This window comes from Sphaeramia orbicularis, chromosome 15 (assembly GCF_902148855.1).
Source record: "Sphaeramia orbicularis chromosome 15, fSphaOr1.1, whole genome shotgun sequence".
NCBI classification, from domain to species: domain Eukaryota; kingdom Metazoa; phylum Chordata; class Actinopteri; order Kurtiformes; family Apogonidae; genus Sphaeramia; species Sphaeramia orbicularis.
Genome location: NC_043971.1, coordinates 19,530,975 through 19,550,847, shown reverse-complemented (window position 1 = coordinate 19,550,847; position 19,873 = coordinate 19,530,975). Strand labels below are relative to the sequence as shown.

At 38.3% G+C, this 19,873-nt stretch overlaps 1 protein-coding gene across 9 annotated transcripts in view; it reads left to right on the top strand.

Moving 5' to 3' along the window:
* ptpn20 (protein tyrosine phosphatase non-receptor type 20) overlaps positions 1-19,873 on the top strand; it is a 37,733-nt gene that overhangs the window by 3,541 nt on the left and 14,319 nt on the right. For 6 of the 9 annotated variants that reach the window (XR_003937487.1, XR_003937488.1, XM_030155989.1 and 3 more), the window contains exons 1-30: positions 51-373; positions 3,107-3,254; positions 3,456-3,619; positions 4,108-4,173; positions 4,267-4,446; positions 4,586-4,661; positions 5,685-5,765; positions 6,010-6,085; positions 7,017-7,170; positions 7,312-7,383; positions 7,569-7,743; positions 7,931-8,066; positions 8,253-8,391; positions 8,499-8,651; positions 9,367-9,552; positions 9,654-9,816; positions 9,922-10,180; positions 10,284-10,363; positions 10,846-10,923; positions 11,045-11,152; positions 11,278-11,394; positions 11,534-11,742; positions 12,737-12,838; positions 13,184-13,277; positions 14,733-14,818; positions 15,201-15,372; positions 15,875-16,086; positions 17,031-17,129; positions 17,222-17,745; positions 18,844-19,486. Coding sequence is in view for 7 of the 9 variants with exons in the window: in XM_030155989.1 (XP_030011849.1) it covers positions 3,131-3,254; positions 3,456-3,619; positions 4,108-4,173; positions 4,267-4,446; positions 4,586-4,661; positions 5,685-5,765; positions 6,010-6,085; positions 7,017-7,170; positions 7,312-7,383; positions 7,569-7,743; positions 7,931-8,066; positions 8,253-8,391; positions 8,499-8,651; positions 9,367-9,552; positions 9,654-9,816; positions 9,922-10,180; positions 10,284-10,363; positions 10,846-10,923; positions 11,045-11,152; positions 11,278-11,394; positions 11,534-11,742; positions 12,737-12,838; positions 13,184-13,277; positions 14,733-14,818; positions 15,201-15,372; positions 15,875-16,086; positions 17,031-17,129; positions 17,222-17,745; positions 18,844-19,486 (4,728 nt within the window). In the remaining 2 variants the exon portion in view is untranslated. Of the gene's footprint in view, positions 1-50; positions 374-3,106; positions 3,255-3,455; positions 3,620-4,107; positions 4,174-4,266; positions 4,447-4,585; positions 4,662-5,684; positions 5,766-6,009; positions 6,086-7,016; positions 7,171-7,311; positions 7,384-7,513; positions 7,744-7,930; positions 8,067-8,252; positions 8,392-8,498; positions 8,652-9,366; positions 9,553-9,653; positions 9,817-9,921; positions 10,181-10,283; positions 10,364-10,845; positions 10,924-11,044; positions 11,153-11,277; positions 11,395-11,533; positions 11,743-12,736; positions 12,839-13,183; positions 13,278-14,732; positions 14,819-15,200; positions 15,373-15,874; positions 16,087-17,030; positions 17,130-17,221; positions 17,746-18,843; positions 19,487-19,873 lie in introns of those variants that run through there. The other 3 variants (XM_030155988.1, XM_030155990.1, XM_030155991.1) reach the window with 3 other exon arrangements.

Sequence of the window (19,873 nt, the reverse complement as noted above, 5' to 3'; positions counted from 1 at the left end):
CGGATTAGTTAAAATCGGTGTTGCTGATCTCACGCCACCCGCTATTGGTGGCTCTGACCTGTCGCTGTCAAACCGCGAGGCAAATCCTATTAAGTGTTTAAAGGCAAGAAGCTAAGAATAGCGCCAATTACAGTAAAAAGTTTCAGATCTTCAGCCTGGTGGTGGTGGTGGTGGTGGTTAATAGAAGAAAATGAAAGGGCACCATGTTTAGTTAATGTCATTGATGAATTACCTGCCAGAGAGGAGCAGCCTTTACTCAAAGGACGTCAAAACAGCAATGCGATGATCACAAGGATTATTTTGGATCCGTGGTGGGAGCACTGACGATAATACACAGGATCAGACTGCAGACATTGGTTACATATGTTACCAGGTAATGTTTCTGTTTCTCATCTATCTGATCTATATCCTTCCTCATGTAGATCTGTCTGTTTGACAGTTTGCTGATTTGTTCTTAGACAAATGTGTTCTGTCTATACTCAAGGGATGACATGAAAATCCCCTCATCTTATATACTTTGAAGAAGACATAAGAATATCTACTAGTTTTGCCTTAATATAAGCTGCACAGTGCTGCCTTCAGTACTGAGGCCTGCTGAAGTATGTTGGTAAAGTATGCTGTTTGTTAGAGGCTACTTATGATGCAGCTAAATGCACTGGATTATGACCATGATGGATTAATGTGAGTACTGCCACATTTGATTTTCATTGTCTGTGAATGTGGACTTTTGATGTGATAATGTATGGTGTTGAAAACAGGGTTGAGACTGAGACCTAGATCTCGAAGATGTATGTTGTCCCCAATTCTCAAGTACAGCTTCTCCCCTGTCTGGGTCTAAATCATGTGGTTGGCTGCTAAATGGATCATGGTGGTTTGTCAATGATAGGATACAAAGCCTCAGCGATGGTGACTGCTTCGTTAAAGTGTTTTATCTGTTTTTGACATTAAAATAGTATGTGTAATGCTGATGAATTTGAAAAATGGAGGAAGGCGTCATGTTTAGATATTGCCAGATGTGGTTATTTGTGGTATAAGATGTACAGAAATGTCAAAATGAATGAGAACAATAACAACAATAACACAAAACAATGTCTTAAATATGAAATGGGAGCAATTTGATGCTCATGGTCAAAGTTGAATCAGGAAAGGTCACAGGCCAGACTGTGTTTACATGCTACATGTAATATCAATGCTTCCTTTCAAGATATTTTATTATCAAAAGCAAGATTAGACATGGATTGTGATCAGCCTGGCCTCTCTGTGGGTCCATTTTTTTCAGTTTTGAGTGTCAAAGCATTTCTCCAGTAGTTTTACACCTGTAGGCAATCAACTGTGAAGGAGAAAAGCTGCTAAAGTTTAGTTTTCTTGTCCTACTTGTTTGATCTTTGAGTCATAACAGTGTGGGACAAATGTGGTTTCAGATTCCTTATCAATGTAATAGTTTTATCATTAAGGTACTATCTCTTTCACATGTCACATGTTGGTCATCTATGTTGCTGTGCTTTTTGCCAAACATTTAATCTTGTAGGACTTTCCTCTTATTAAATCAACGGTTTGGGTGTCAAGAGCTTAGGATAAGTTCAGTCTAAAGACACATGGAGGGACTTAATCAGGCCTAAAGTAATTAGTTCATTGAATGGGTGGAAGCATGCTTTGTGTAGTCTTTGGATAGTTATTAGTGAAATGTGCTTCGAAACTTTAGATGAATAGAAATTCAGTCAAATAAAAACAACAAATCAAAAAAATATCATGCTGGATTTGTCGTAACAGATGAATCGGAACTGTTATCTTTTCTGTAACTACATAAAAGTGACACAAGAAAGAGGATATTCATATCATTTCATTTGACCACACCTTAACATCCATATTTATACTGTACATAATCTTATCTATGCATTGAATTTCCCTCAGGAGATAAAGTTCATATTATCTCATCTCATACCTGCCATACTATATACTAGACAACAATCATTGGTGGAGTTTTTATACATGAATGTTTCTTTTACTTTTGTCTTCTAAAAAGCTGCTACTGAAAGCACTAGTGCTTGTTTATATTCTGTTCTGTCTTGTAAAGCGGTAGTACTATAATCATGGTTCTGCTTGGGTAAAATATTGATCTACGAAGATTTACACCAACATACTTTCAACATAAATTCAAGATTCACGCCTGGAAACTACTAAATCTACTATGTAGTTTGTTCAGTTTTATTGCATGAAACTATTGATTCTGTCTTTATTATATAGGAAAACAGGTAAAATTAAATCAGATTAATAATGATTTGACACACTTATCACTTAGGTTGAGTTTATTAAGTAAGCTTCTGTATTATGGCTTGTTTAAAGACTATGTTTAATGATAAATGTCTAAGTCAGTATTCTGAGAGGTTGAAAAACACACATATTATGGAATCATAAAAAGGGATTTCTAATTTAATTTAATCTAATACTGTATGTCTTAGTTTGTTTGTTTTTTTTACCTCAACATTTGTATCATTTTAAATCACTGCAGGAATAAATATCACAAGCAGAATAAGCATAGTACGTAACATAACTCACAGTGGATCATGACACAGTTGCAGTGATGCTAAAGTGCCCCAGGTCAGTAGAAAGCCTATTACAAAGTGGGAGGGGCAGGGAGAGTGAGATACAGTGAGACACAGTGAGACTAATGGACTAAGATAATCTAATCCCAGTCCAGCGCAAAGAACTGTCTTTTCTTGTAAAGTTTATTTTAACAGTCCCTCATATCTGTGTCTTGATAAAAAATGCTGTTGGCAGGATGTGACAAAGACAGTAATATCATTTCAGAAAAACAGAGTGAAGAAAAAATGTAAAGAGGCCATGGATGAGAAATTAAGTCAGAATAAAGAGGGTAATGAGTTTGACATCCTGTTAATATATTTTCCTTATATTAGTGAAAGATATATTACTTTTTGCTCCCATATTTGATTTTTATATATATTATAGACCAATTATAACAATACCAAGCACATTAAACCTCTCTTTGAAATATCACATTGAACGAAAATTGCAATCATTTGTGGGTTTGTTTATTTTTTATGTGTTATCTAACTTGTGTGTCTGTTGTATGTGTGTACAACCTCAGGTGCGTGCTTGGAATGTGTGCAGGATGAGCAGCACATTTGTTACATTAGCTGAAGTACTGGAGGCACGAGGAGGACCTCTGCTGGAGGAGGAGGTCTGGTCTCTGCTGCTGGGCACTGCAGAGTCTTTAGTGGACATCTCCTATAAGGGTAAAGCACTGCTAAAATGAACATTTCTTATTCGATGTTGTGATACACAGTTAACACAATGGGAATCAGTGTTTTGCTGAGCTTCATAACAAAATATTTTAACGCTTTATGCTGTTTTATCACATCACATCACGTGTCTTTACTGGAGACGGAGCAGCATCATTACACTGTATATTATCGACTTCCCACTTTTTTTTGCAGGCCCCAACAATATGTGCAATATCATAAGCCCCACCTCTTTGCTGCTGTCAGCCACTGGTACCTTAGCATTTAAGAACTGTGGCCTATCAGATGAAGTATCCACCTTCACCGCTCCAGAGATGCTGCAGGGCCGTGCCAGCTCAACCAAACCTGCCATAGAGAGGGTCTGTGCACACATCCTGATCCCACCATTAAACACTCAGAATGCTCATTCTACATTCTATTAAGTTACACTGCATTTGCATGTTAAACATTTAAATGTGTGTATTTACCAGAAGTTCCTGGCATCACACATATTTTTTCCCTATAAGTATTAAATCTCAGCAATGTCAGGAGTTGAAGGACGCCTTAGAGGTCCAAGGATGCCATCTAGTGGCTAATTAAAGAAATATATGAATATTATGCACATCAAAGTTATATTTGATACATTTGCATATAAAATTGATTGAATAACACACATAGACTTGCAAATATACACAAAAACTGTATATTTTAAAGCCAAAATACTTTATTTTGCAATATTTAATGATAAATGGGAGCCCAGGGTTTCACACCTTGAGAGAGGACTGAAAGTTGGCCTGGTTTTTAACGGTAAATGTACTTATTCAGTCCTACCCCATCCTAAGCTTAATTACTGTATGTTGTTGCACAGATGCTGGTGTATTCACTGGGTATGACTCTCTACTGGTCAGTTGATTTTCACCTACCTCAAAATCAGGTGAGAATTTGGAGGTTATCCACATTCCAGTTCTATTTTTCACTGTTATTACCTTTGTACACCTCAGTAATTGTTCTCTTTTGTCCCTTTCAGCCAGTCCAGTTGAGTGACCATCTAAACAGCCTTCTCCTCAGCATGTGTGAGGACCTGGCCCACCGCAGGGTAAATCTCAACTCCATCCTGGAAGCCTGCGAATCTCAGCATAAGGCCTCCATCCTGCTGTCCCCCGCCAAAGTCATCAGACAGCTTGTGGAGGAGGTCTTTCATGATTCGGTGAGTCCAGTTACCTGCAGTATGCTCCTGTCTAGAAGCAACATAAGCCTCTCTGCGGGTGTTTGTGCTTATGTGCTAATTTACACAAGAAAAAGCAAATAAAAGAGTTTGTAAATGGCGGGGGTTTGTGTTCCATCAGATGGACCATGGCTCTCTGCCAGACAGCAATGTCCCCCTGAGTGGCAGGAGCCAGATGATCAGGGAGAGGCTTCATGGTGAGTACGCATGTTAAACTCCCATTAGTGGTGATTTAAGTATACAAATTGTAAATTAAAGCAGCATCCCATGCATCAAATATGAGGAAATCCTGTTAATAATAACTTTAATGATGAGCAGGAGTTTGACACTGAAATAATTTTGGCTAGTTTCTGCAAAATGTATTACAGATCAGCAGTGACAGTGGCAGTTTGGTCAACAGACAGACTTAAAACACAGTAGTCAGTGCCTGAGCTAATTCCTGTGGTAAAGAGTTTATGTGATCACTTCAGTTATTTTCCCATGTGTCAGGATTACGCAAAAATTGCTGCACAGATCATCAGATTTGGTGAAAGGGTAGAGCGTGGCCAAAGGACGAACCCATTAAAATTGTGGATCAGAGCCATTAAAAGGGGCAGAGGATGGATCCTTTTAATGCTTTTTCTAATACAGAATGATAATGCGTTTGATTGGATTATAGGGCCTCGTAACATGAACCCAAATTTCATGAAAATGTATGCAGTAATTTTTGCGTAAACAAATATTCTCATTCTCGGAATCTAGATCTAGATGAGAAATTAAAATGATACAGGTAAATAACATTATAACTTATAATATGCCAAAAGTAGGGATAGTCCTTTAAGAGTAAATCATACGTCATTATTACTGACTTCTTCTGACGAGTTAAAAAACAGATGGTGAAAGTCACATGGAAGTATCCTTCAGTACCACAGCATAAAACTAAAAAAGAGTTTTGAACATAAATAAAGTTTCAGAAAGTATATATGAGCAGAAAGTGTGCTGTATTTATTGTTATTTTGACTCAAGACGGTATGCAGGTCAACAGGATTAAGATCTTAACCTAAAGCAAGTCCAGGATTAGGCAACTGCAAGAGCCAATAATGAGATACTGAGTGTGGATGCTCCAGGCTAAACCCTCTGCCAGACTCAGTGCTGTCCAAACATCTCAGTGTCTCAGTAGAGCACAGAGACGACAGGAATCAAACGTCACTGTCATCTTTTATCTCTCACCTGGTTGACAGGAAAGAGAGGGCCATTTTCAGACTTCAATGAAGGGTGTGCGGAAGGGAGAAGATACTCAACAGACTCTGACTCAAAGTCAGGTATGAATATGATGCATAGGAAAGTTAGAGAAGGATAGAAAGAGGAAACTTTGGTTTAAGAGGCCAAAGAGTTTGACCTCTAAAGCATTTCCGTTGTTGTCCCTAGGATTTAATTATTATAGACTATATGGTATTTAAACTTTGCTGTGGATGTAAATGCACATTTCACCATACGTCTTCATTCATTTTATGTTTTGACAGCAGTTATGTCTTTTATACATGCTTTTTATATCTGTTTTTTTAGGGAGTTTACCTCAGAGACCTTGGAGACAAAGACAGAGAAGCTCTCCTACACCTTTGTACCACTCGTCTTTAGACAGGTTTGTACTTTATAAAGCAGTGGTCTTAAAGTGCTAGTACACAAATGTGAACATACTCTAACATTTTGTTATCATTGGATTATATTTAAATTCTGTAACCCACAAGACGATAGATTTTTAAAGAAGCTATCACAGCCTGATTGAAGTGTGGACTTTCAGCTTTAATTCAAGGGGTTTAACAAAAATATTTCATCGTCCATTTAGGAATTACAGCCATGTTAAACATAGTCAGTTGATTTTCAGAGGCTCAAAGGTCATTGGACAAGTGACTGACAAGCAGCTTTGTAGCAATAACAGTAGCAAAAATAAAAACAAATGTCTGATACACAAATCTGTTTTCAGTTCATGGACATTTTCTCTCATTTTTGATCTGTTAATAGAACATTGGATGATTGGAAACTTTATTCAAATGAAACCAGCTGAGAAGTTCAGAAGAAAAAAAATCCCTTTTTAGTGGAGCTGTTAACTCATTTGAAATGTACACATTCCTGTTTATTAGATGTCAATAGACCAAATGTAAACAACTGTAATTTAACAATTTATTGTGTATTAAAAGCTTTTTATATCACCTTAAGAATAACTGAAGCTCTCAAATAAATGTAGTGGGATAAATTGTGGAATATTTGCCTCTGAAACATATATTAAATACTCTAGTTCAAGTATCTCAAAACTGTGCAAAAATATACTCCTTGAATAAAAGCACTTCATGGTTCCTTAACATTTATAAAACACTAAAACTGTGTTAAGACAACGATTGTCTAACTATTAGAGCTTTCTGCATGTCTAAAACAGAATTAGTCAGCTTAATCTTTTTCCTAGCTCACTGTTTGTACCGACTTTGTGAGGAAATGACATTGTACCCTGAAGAGTTTGACTTTTTTTCTGTACAACTATTACACAACCTGTCCTCCCCACCCCTCTCTTTCCTCAGACTCCATCGTGGGGTTCGTCACAGGGACAGTAACTGCAGTTGGCTTGGAAGGAGCATCCACAATGACATCTCTCCCAAGACATCAGGCAGATCTCACAGTCCTTCGATCACCTTCAGCGAGTCCTCCATCAGCCTGAGCCAGAGGAAATCGAAGGTAACTTTAGTTTTGTCTGTGTAAGAAAAGAGAGAATCACTAAGGTACAGGGTGCTGGTGCAAAGCATTTACACTACGACGAAAGCTTCTCAGATGTGTTGCTGCTTTTAAAGCTAACATCATACCTGTTTTCAACCCCAGGCTTTGGGTCCTGAGTTCATCAGAATGCCAGATGAACAACAAATTGTTCTCGAGCTTCCAGGCTCTATCGTCGTAAGTTGAGATTTTCCTCCGATCAGCATTTTTAGTTGCTTTTTCACACAATTTGTTAATTCTAATACTGTCCCTGTCTTTTTTTGCATGCTAAAATATGTTTGTTTGCATCTGTATGTGCATGTGCTAGTGGGTTTACTGTATTGGTGTGCATGTATCTTTGTGTATTTGTGTGTCCTTCACAGTCCAGAAAGGGACGTTCATGTTCGTCCCAGAGAGAAGTGACTGTCGTGCTGCCGAATGGACAATATGTGATGGTTCGCTGTGACACTAAATCCAAAGCAAGAGATGTGTTTGATATGGTGGTGGCTCATGCAAACTTAGTGGAGCATTTCTACTTTGGTCTTGCCTTCATAGATGGTAAGAAGACACAGATGTTAGGACCTTTTTTAGCGTAATATTGCACACAAGAAACATCATTCATAATTATAAAATACTCTATAGTACAGCTTGTTATGAGGGTGGATGAACTACATCATCATATTTTATGATATACAAATGCTCTACATGTATTTTTTTTTTTATTAAAAAATATTTTATTTTGCAGATGATGAATACTTCTTTTTGGACCACGAAACAAAAATCTCCAAAGTTGCTCCTGACACCTGGAAAAAAGGGCAGATTGATACTTTTTTGGTCTTTCTGAGAGTCAAATTTTTTGTCGACGACATCTCTTTTATTTTGTAAGTACTATTTTATTCTAATGTTTATTTTCTAAGTATTATTTTATTCAAATGTTTATTTTGTTATTACTATTTTATTGTAATCTATATTGTATATGTACTGTTTTATTCTAATATAGCAAATGAATCATGAAAAATAACATTTTAACATTTTTCTCTTGACTATCTTTTTTCATGTTTCCACAGGCACAGACTGACACGTCACCAGTACTACTTACAGTTGCGGAAGGATATTTTAGAGGACAAGCTTTACTGTAATGAGGAGACTGGCTTGTTTCTGGCTGCACTTGCTCTGCAGGCTGAGTTTGGGGATTACATGCCAGAGGTACTGAGGACAGAAAGACAAATGCTCAGCTTTGGTCTTAAAATACCAGCGTTATCTTTCATTGTGTGCCACAGCAACATGTTTGGTTCTTTTATATGTCCTTCTAGCTGTATGGTAAGAATTATTACCAGCCGGAGCATTACGTGTCTAAGAGGATGCTAGAAAAGCTGGCTCTACCCAGTGTTAAAGAAGAGTTGCCAAGACTTCATGCAAGTCATGCCCAGATGCTTCCAGAAGAGGCAGAAACAGAGTATCTAAAGGTAGCTAGAGTCATGATGCAGTTTCACTTATGGCTCATTTTGTTTTTTCATCATATACTACATTTTTGACCTCAAAGCATAATTAATCAAGACTGAAATTATCCTTTTTTAATGTATGCAAAGTGAGAAACCTACTAATGCATACAGTTGCAGAAAAAATTATTAGACCATCAAATTAATCAAAACAATGGTTATGCAATCAAATACTAACTATGAAAAATACATGTCAATGTACATGTCAAGTACAATGCCATAGCTATTGATGTAAGAACTTAAGTGATTTTGGTTGTTATCAAGAAAACCATGGAAAATGGCTAGATATCACCTCTGAAATTAAACTCTTATGAGCTATTTTTGTTGCTATCATTGTATTTGTCCGAACAAATATACCTTTAGTTGTACCAGGCATTAAAATAAGAAGAAATTGAAGAAAACAAAGGTGGTCTAATATTTTTTTCTGTGGCTGTATGCAAAACACCTGACAAATGTCACATAAATTAATTTAAAAAATAAAAATATAGCAAAGACAGACTAAACTTATATTAAGTTTGATCAGTAACATGAATATTAGCAGAAAAGTAGAAGAAAATGACTTCATGAGTGACTATCCCTGAACCCTTTTATTCATATTGCTTGTAGATTTAGAAAATGTCTCTATTCTCACTCAGCAGATTACTACATTTCAAATGCATGTTTCTTGTATGTATCCCTTCAGATTACCCAGCAGCTCCCAGAATATGGGGTTATGTTCCACCGTGTGGGGAGGGAGAAAAGACCACTGATTGGCGAGTTAGTTTTGGGTGTCTGTGTCAAAGGAATCATTGTGTATGAGATGAAGAACCACCTCCGGATCGTCACCAGGCGATTCCTCTGGAGGGAAACAGACTCCATATCTACAGGGGTAGGAATTATTGGCATTTCTAATAGATTTTTCGCATTGGATTTTAAATAGATAGACTCATCATGAGAAATAAATGTATGATATTTTGTGTCTGATCCCAGCGTCGTAAGTTGATAATCGAGTGTGGTGGGCCCAGTGGGAAAAAACACAGTTTTATCACAGAGAGCTCAAAAATAGCTCAGTATCTCCTGAACCTCTGCTCCGCACAACACAAGTTCCACAGTGAGATGACTTCACGACAGCTGAACCACAGTTTGATACCAGGTGAGTAAAAGTTTAGGGATTGTGTAGCATCTGTTGATTTTTATTGACATACTCAAAAATCAATGAGTAGAATAAGTAACACCCGTTTTTCTTCTATTTCCTCAGATGAGAACATGGATAAGTACATGTCTGTGTACCGAGCTCGTAACCTGAACCTGAAGAGGATGTCGTGCTCAGAGGGCATGTTGAACCATGTAGGTTTGTCACCTGGTCAACCAGACTCCCTCTCCAAGTCCTGTGATGACATTAATGCCAAGCTGGAGGCACGACTCCGCCAGCAGAGAGAGCTGAGACGAGAAATGAGCAGAGACCTGAACAAAGAGCTGGCTGAAACAGGAGATGTCAAAGAGCGACCGTCATGGAGGTAGCTCCTGAAAATATTCACATTCTCCTCACTGACAAAATATGACTCAATACCTCTGAGGGGAGAGTTTGATTAAACGCAAATATGCACATATGTGTTGTAGCACCCCAGAGCCGAATCCCAGAAGGATGTCCAATGTCTCCCTACAGAAGCAGGACTCAGATGCCTCTTCTTCCATACGAGGTGAACATGCATCATCAGAACTCACATCACAATAGGACCATTAGGACAGCACTGCTCCTTAATGTCTCTGGAATTCAACACCATATTTATAAAGAATATACTTAAAACTTGCCAGTATGCCCCCATCCACTCATCCTTCCCCTCACTTTTAAGTTGTGTCTTTTATCCTAAATATTTGATGCATAATTGGGTTAGCACTATCACCTAAAAGTAAATGTTCTCACTTTGGAACTAGGATAATAGCAAAAAATAAAAACAGCAGGCAAGGAGTTTGCACATTTTCCTTTCTGATTCTCTTTCTCAATCATGCATACTTTAAGTGAAGTGAAAATTCAATATTACCTGTTGGTGTGAATTTTGACCTTTCTTCAACACTCTGAACAGGACACACAACGTCTGAATATATAGTAAATCAAACATATCCAGTAGAGGTTTATATCAAATGTTGCCCACTCACAATATTACAAACATGTGTTTTGCAGTCGACACACCAACTAGGACTCCACCAGAGAGAGAAATCATCTGTGTAACACTGAAGAAAGATCCCAAACTAGGCTTTGGTGAGTTTTTTTGAGGAACACGTCCCTGTGTGCTTCATGCAACATTTATGAGCAGAATGTGACTTATCTGATTCTTTCACACAAGACCTTTGTCTTCATGTCCTCTCTGGTCCTGTTTCAGGCTTTGTAATTGTGGGAGAAGACAATACAGGTAAACTTGACCTCGGGATCTTCATTGCTTCCATTGTGCCTGATGGACCTGCGGACAAAGATGGACGAATAAAACCTGGTACGGAACAGCACTGGTGGAAACTGGAAACAGAAACTACCTCAGCACAGTTTTATTAGTGACGCCTCATTAAAGACTCAGCTTTGCTTGAATGTTTGTGTTGATTTTTTTGGTTGAAACCCAAGGTGGACGTCTCATCTCCTTAAACAAGACTAGTTTGGAAGGTGTGACATTTAGCGACGCTGCGGCCATCCTACAGAGCAGCCCTGAAGAGGTGGAGCTTATTGTATCTCAGCCTAAACGTAAGACCTGCTTTCTATGCATACACTCTGAAAAGTCCATAAATCACTGTCAGACCATACCTATGTATAGTAATGACATTTACCAACAACCTTCATGTGCACTGAAGTCCTTTTGTCCACCTGGTGGTTTTTCCAACAGAGTATCTGAAGGACAGGACGAGTTCACTGAGTCAAAGCAGCCTCGGTTTGGCGTTGGAGAGGAGCTTTGGATCACAGACCACCCTGAGCGGCACCGAGTTCCGTCCTGCTGCAGAGGAACTGGAGGAGGCCATCACTCTGTCCAGCATAGCAACACCAAAGCAGACCAGGAGGCTTCACATTCCTGTTGTTCGAATCCACGATGCCCAGGTAAGAAAGTGACTTTGTCTCCATACAAGTAAGGTCTAAGTTCATTAAGTGACATTTACATGCACACTAATATTCCACCATTATTCTTAATTTTACATCTGAGGCACCATGTAAAGAGCATATTCCACCAAACAAGGCTTTTTTTCCCAATTCAAACATGTGGTATGTGCTGATATTATGTTGGTTTTATGACAGTTCTCTAGGGATGTATACAGCACATTCATAAAATGAATGTAATTTACTTGTTTTACTGCAGATTACCCACAACTCCTGTTTATGTTCAGCTACAGTACACTGCAAAAAAGGGGTGTCTAAAAACAAAATGAAAACAGTAAATCTGAGGAAAAAGGTACTCAAAACAAGTGAAATATCTGTTCATGCAGCAAAAAATTTTCACTTGACAACATTTCTTGAATTAAGATTATTAAATATAGAAATAAGCATGTCTACAGATGTATGAACACTTAAAATAAGAAATTAACTTTTAAAACAAGATCAATTATCTAACACTTGAAAATCTGATTTTTTTTTTTTTTTTTTTTTTAATCTTGGTAAGAACCAAATAATTTGCGGTGTAACGACAAAAATACTCTCTGGTAGAGATGTATCTTCCAAAGAAAAATCCACATTTCTGGTCAGGAGGAGAAACACACCTATTGGTAAACATTATGACACAAGATTTCAACAGGTTCCTAGATATGGCCAAATATTAAAAAATCAACATTTTCCCAGGTGTCTGAAGGAACATAAGAGGGAGGCTGTATGTGAACAGGAAAATGAGAGAATATTCATTTGCAGTTTCTATGTAAACAGATTGCTCTGAATATTCTCTTCAGAATTGGGGAAAAGCTGAATATTAGTGTGTACGTAAATGTAGTCTGTGATAACTGCTAGATCAATTAGCACACTGACTCTTGTGATAAGACTCATTATCATACTATAGAACCTGCTGAATACAAATACCCTTTGAACCCACATTTCATCTTTATTTCAGGATGGCTGTTCCCGCTCCCCTTCAATATTAAGTCTAAAAAGTGGGGAGAGGTTAACAGTGGAGTTGAAGAAAAGCAGTGGTAGCCTCGGCATCAGTGTTGCTGTGAGTATTTATTTATTTTTTTTCAAAATTGATTTGTAGATGAGTTTTCATTTCTTTGCTGATCTCTAAGATGAAATTCAACCAAAGTATAAGACTACAGCCATCTCAGAGCTGAAGAGTCTTGAGTCCAGTGCAGGGTTGCTGTGTTGACACATTGAATTATAACAAGGAATCAGTGACATCACTGTGTTGTGCATCAGCCAAATCAATTAACAAGATTAAAAAGGAAAGGCCAATAGGTAACTGGCTGGAATACACAGTTACTCAGATCCCTACACGATGACTCAGGACAAGCTTTGAGGGTTATGTGAGGTCTTTGACATTGACTACTATAATTCTTTTTAGGGAGGGACAAACACCAGTGTGCGTTTTGGAGGCATCTACATAAAAAGTCTGGTTCCTGGAGGAGCTGCAGAGCAGGACGGCCGCATTCAGATTGGTAATCTCTCTTTTTGTTATTTTAACTAATTTGGCAATGACTTTATTCTCTCTGCATCATCAAAAAGCATTGTGACAACACTGTTAGCTCTTTTAAAAATTCAATGCATTAGTCAACACATTAAACTCTAAACATGGCTGTTAGTCTTTTTAGTCAGCTCAGTGCGATGTTTTCCTTAGTGATACTGACATTTTCTCATAGGTATAGCATATAAGCGCTTCCTAAAACACTATACCAGGGGTGTCAGTCTCATTTTAGTTCAGGGGCCACACATTCCCAAGATGGTCTGAAAGAGGCCAAACCAGTAAAATAACTAGAAAAGCACTCGGAGAGCGCAGACCTCCCCCAAGGGAGATCAGCCCACCCCCCAATCACCACCAGTATCAACATTTCCTGAAAATTTCATCCAAATCCGTCCAAACCTTTTTGAGTTATCTTGCTAACAGACAAACATACAAACAAACAAACAGACGGACAGACAGACAAACCCTGATGAAAACATAATCTCCGCCGTTCCTTAGTGGAGGTAATTACATAATATTATATATACAACTCCAAACTTTTCTCTATGTTTTGGAGTGAAAAAAAAAAAAAAAATTGAATTAAAAAAATAAAATAAAATAACATTATGAAAACTATATCTACAAACCATCCTTTAAAAATGTGAATAATATGAACAACCATGAAAAAACTGAAATTTATAAAGACAAATAAATGCAATTATAACAACATTATGCCTCAGCTTCTCTTTTTCACCTGTGCATTGCATCTTAAAGATTACCGTGGATCTACAAATACACAAAAACATTTTGTAACAGGCAGAATATTGTTAAAATTGCACTGACTAATTTTAAGTCATTTCAGGTTGTTTATGTTTCTTCAGGTTATACACATTTTTTTGTGAAAGGATAGTTTATAAATGTAAACATTTTCATGCAATTTTACATTTTTACACTAACACAAACAGCAGAATTTGTAATTGTCATTATTTATAGGTTATTATGATCCACTTGAGATGGAATTTGGCTGTAATTAAACTAAACCCCTGAACTAAAGTGACTGTTAATATCTTCAGTGTAATTTTTGCATTTCACAAATTGATCCCACGGGCCGGTTTTGGCCCCCAGGCCGTATGTTTGACACCTGTGCTCTAAACCATCACTTATGACCTACTAGGAGTATGTGGGGCTGTATTTACCTACAGAGACACTGCCCTCTGCCTGTATTTTCTTATTTTATTATTTATTGATGTGGAAAGCTATGTTTAGTTACAGAAGCCACAGTGCTTTGTCTGTGTCTCCTTGGTTCATGCTTCAGTGAACAGAAACGACTTTTAGATTTGTTGACGTGTCCATCATCACCCACACTCACACAGGCGCACGCACACATCCACACAAACCGTTTATGTATTGATGCTACTAATGATGATGAGATTTGTGTTTGTGCATATGACAGGTGACAGACTGCTGGAGGTTGACGGCTCTAACCTGAGGGGCGTGACTCACCAACAAGCTGTCGAGTGCCTGAAGAGAACCGGGGAGGTAAAGACACACAGATGCAGTCAAACCACACATATACAGACTACAATTATGTCTCATCTGGTTTTGACCAGCTTTATATGTAAAGTGCCATGAGGTAACTTTTGTTATGATTTGGCCTATATAAATAAATTTTGATTGATTGGTTTGTTGCTAAATGGGTGTATGTGTTACTAACATTCCAGAAAAATGACCAGAAAAATGACAGGAGTTATTAAAACGCTTAATGAGATTATGTTTAGTTTAGTTCCAAAGCAGGATGTGACATTTATTCACACTATTGCAACTGTCATATTCTACTAGATCCCATGTCGTTTGTTCCCACTTTAGTCAGATGTAAATGAATGAAAGAAAGTATCAAATAAATAACATTTTTTTGCTGCAGGTGGTGAACCTGCTATTGGAGAGGGAGCCTACAGTAGTCTTGGAGCCGAGACCTGACTCACCCTGCCCCCCTTCGGCCCACAGTTCGTCACACACACAGCCCCCCAGGACCGAAGTCTCCATGGAAACGACCTTGAGTGGTCGAGCCAAGGACTACAGCTTTGTGACTGATGGTGAGAAGAGACAGGAAGGGGCACATATGCTTACAAAAAAAAGAGAAGACACTGTCAGGCAAACACACACAAACACACAGACACACACATGGCCCAGAGGTGACTGTGCGTCATCTGACAGCTACATTGTGGTTGCTGTCAGAGTCATCCGGGGTTGACGCTGCCTCAGTCCCCGGAGACTGCACGCATTGAAACCTTGAAGCTGCCTGTTCACTGCCGGGGCTTAGTTAAAGGGACAGTTTGTCATCTCTACAAGGCCTGTTTTTCTGTGCTGTAAAGAAGATTTGAAGCAAATCACAAAACATCATTGCTTCATTTTTTAGGATTTCATTACTAGAGATATTCCTACAGAAAATAAACAACCCTAACACTACTAGATATGTGGGTAAATGTGATTTGGCGCATATGTCATTTCCACCACAATGTGCTAAATCTCATTGCAGATGAAGGATTAACGATTACACAACACACTAAGATTTTCCTGAATCTCTTCCCTTTCTAGAAAACACACATGAAGTGGTTCTAAAGAAGAGTTTGTCGGGGCTTGGCTTCAGCTTTTACATCTCACATCTGCACTCGGGTCCAGATCGTGGCAGCGTGGTCCGCATCAAGCGTCTGTTCCCGGGGCAGCCGGCGCTTGAGAGTGGACAGCTGAGGGAGGGAGATGTCATCCTGTCTGTCAACAAAGAACCCGTCAAGGACCTCTCTTATCAGGTAAGATCTAAGTGAGTCTTTTGACAGAAATAAGTCTTCTCAAAAAGTCTTTCTTGATGTGAATAAATGTAGGTCTGTTGGGAAAATGTAAGTATCAGACTGGAATGTTGTCAGTGTACACATCCTTAAAAGTGTCCATTTGGTGTTGTAATCGCCATGCAGCAGATGAGCCGTGGACAAACAATTCCAACACTTCACTCTGTTATTTCTTAAATTCCCGGTCTCATCAGTTGGTCAAAAATCCTTTAATCCCGAGCAACAAAAATAGCAAGCTGGTTGTGTCATAGTGTTTGATGTGTCTTAATCCTTTGTGCTGTGGTACTAATGAGTTCCAGTGTAGATCTAAACATAACTAAGATACTTCTCATTCATTCAGTCTTTCAGGCATGCATTCAACCTTTATTTATTTCTATGCAAACTTTACAGTGGTGATAAAAACAATAAAAAGTAATTCAGCCAACAATAAATTCTAAAGGACATTAAATCAGGAACTTTGATAAAACATTGAAGATAAAAACAGCACAAGACAGCTCAGTTAACAGTAAAGTAAAAAATATTGTGAATAATAGGAATAAAAGGATAATCAAAGCAATTAAAATGTATGTAAATAAATGCTAAAGAACAGCCGTGAGCACAAGAACTAAAACAACTAACATTAAAACAAAAAATTATGATATATAATACATTTAAATTTTACATTCCCTTGATGCAAAAATAAAGCAATCATAAGCTTTAACTGTAGGTTTTTGCAGGTGGTATAATGAAAGTATAATGAATGAAACTGGAATTACTAAGATCAGTAAAAGCAGCTTGCACCTGAGGCAGAATAAAATAATATGAGGATTTATTTGATTCCAATAAAAGCTTTAAAAATATTGTTTAATAAAATCTCAGAAACCAAATATTCCTGCATCAACACAAACTTTTTCCTGTGTTTTTTCCAGAGGGTTTTGTTCCTGCTACGTGGGGCTCCATCTGAAGTCCATCTGTTGATCTGTCGACCAGGTCCTGGTGTTTTGTATGATGTTGATGACAATACACTGGTGAGATAACGCAAACGTAAATACATACATTCAAATATACAGTGTCAAAAGTCGTATTAATGCAGACAGACTGTTTTATTTGTCATCTGTAGAGTCCTGCACCCATCCGAGAGGTTAGATCCCGGTCTCTGGATATCCGACTAGGGGAGGACTACAGCCAGCTCCTTAAATTTAACTATGATATCAACATACCTGCCCAGAAACAGCCCCCCACCCAAGAGGAAGACCTGACCAACACAACAGAGAAGAGCCCAGAACCTCCTCCAGCTCCAGGACCTCCACCGAGCCAGGAGAGTCCGCCTGGCGAAGCAGAGGACAACAAGTCTCCCCCATCTCCTCCTCGATCACCCCCATCACCCACCTCACCCACCTCACCTCCGACGCCCATCTCCCCAGCCTCACCTGCTTCACCTGCTTCACCAACTTCACCTCCTTCTGGATCTCCACAACCTCGGACAGAGTCAATACCTTGTCCTGAGAAAACAGAGAAGCAGCAAGAAAAAGAGGCAGAAGAGGAGGAGAAGGACGGGGAAAAGGAGGCAGTGACGACATCAAGTACGACTGTGATGCTTATGGATGTTTGTCCAAAGAGTTCCTCAAGTTCTGTATATGCCAGGTAATGCATTATAGAAGAATAAGTTTTGGATGTCAACTAAATTATAATGACACTTTGAAGTATTATTTTCCACTATGATATTACATTTGTTAATTCAACCATGCTTTGCCATAACATTTTCAATTTAATTTTACCTTATCACTAAAATAACAACCCGTTATTAATTATTGTGTAATAGGGATTGACTGATTTGCTTTTTCAGGGTCAATGCCTGAAATATACCAATTATAACAAATAAAGAATGAAACATAATTAAAATTGTAACTTGATCTGTATTTGCAGAAAAAAAGATTAAATACTGATCTCAGATTTAGACTAATTATGACTCAAAACTTTGTTGAAAAACCTTTAAAGTGACTCTAATGATTCATGATTCGCTAATATTCAGCAATACTTGCTGTCAGTTTTCACTTTCAAGGTGACAAACTGTAAATCCTAAGTATTAGTAAATTAACTGATGTTTTTTCTTTCATGTCGTTATCAATAGATTATCGTTTGTGGCATGTAACCAAACATGTAGTGCTGTGGGAGTATTATTTCTGGATACTGGAGAGGGGTGACCACAGAAAAAGAGAGGCAACTGCATTGGAGCCAAAGCAGAAAATACTTAAATGAAGAAATAGCACTGCAAAAAATAGCAAAAATGTTGATTGCACTGCAAAAATCAATATCTTACAAAGTGTATTTTTCTCATTTCTAGTCCAAATATCTCATCACACGTAAAATAAGACAATCAACTAAAAAGTAACTTGTAAGTGAGATATAAGAACTTATTTTTAGACAATAGATCTTGAAAATCTTATTTCAAGAAATCTTACCAAGATGATTTTCACTTGCTCCATTGGCAGATTTTTTTTGCTTGAATTAAGCAAAAAAAATCTTGAATTAGACTAGAAATGAGAAAAATACACTTGGGGAGATTTTGATTTTTGCAGAATCAAAAACTGAAATTGAAAAATGTCAGAGCTCAGTTTTTCAATCCCAATCTTTACTCTCTTATGGACATCGCTGGAATATTTTAAGGCAAAAATGCTAAAAAGGATTGAATTTGGATAAACCTTTGTATAAAAATCTGTTTCATGTCTTGTTTACTTTCAGCGGAGTTAGAGAAGAGGCAGATGGAAGTGTGACCTACTGCCTCGTGGGAAATGGCCTGACCATAATGGCAGATGAAGAGTATCTGACCATCAGCTCCACCCTGGAGCCTCATCACAGACCCTCCTTAAGTTTGGCCAGTCATACCTCAACAACAAACTCTGCAGCTTTCACCTCACAAACCTCTGACACGTTGTCCGGTTATAACTCACAGAATCAGAACTTCGTCCCTCACATCCCAGGGGTTACTGTCTCGCCCCTCAGCCTCTCTACTGACACCCCGACCACATGCTCCCTTGCACACCCGTCTCAGCCCCTCACAACACAACCCCCCAAAGCTAAACGCCACCCCATCCAGCAGGGGTTGCTTCCAAGTCATTACAAAGCTATGTCCAAGAACAGCCGGCCTGTGCTGCCTCCGCCCCAGCCTCCTGCTCCACCTGCGACACCCATTACAGCCCAGATAATCTCCTCTGTGTCACCATGTGCCAGTTCTTCTGCTCCTACACTGACAACCACAGGGCTACCCCCTCCCATCCCGAGCCACCCACCAGTGAGGGAAGAACCAGAGAAAAAAGAAAAGGAATACAAAGATGATGACGACGATGATGAATTTGACGAGGAGGAAGAAGAGAGTCGAAGAAAAGTATGTCTGAGAGGATATGTTTGATGGTTCAGTTTGTCATGTTTGCTGTATGTCTGTTGACTTATTTGTCACGAGGGTAATCTATGTCATTTGAGTCAAAAATGTGAGTCAATGAAACCAGTTCCATAGAGACAGATACTGTTGTTAAAGCACTAGTTTACATTCTGCAGGTTAACATTAGGACTTACTATATACAGTGAATTCCTGGCTTATAGTGATTTTGATGCTACTATGAAAGTAAATACAGATAATTTACAACAGTCAGTCATTACCCCAACAGGACTCACTCTTTTCTTTTCTTTTCTTTTCACCTTAATTTCATTATATTGGCTAGCTGCTATACATTATCCTGGTTAATACACGACTTACTGAAGAAATGAATACTAT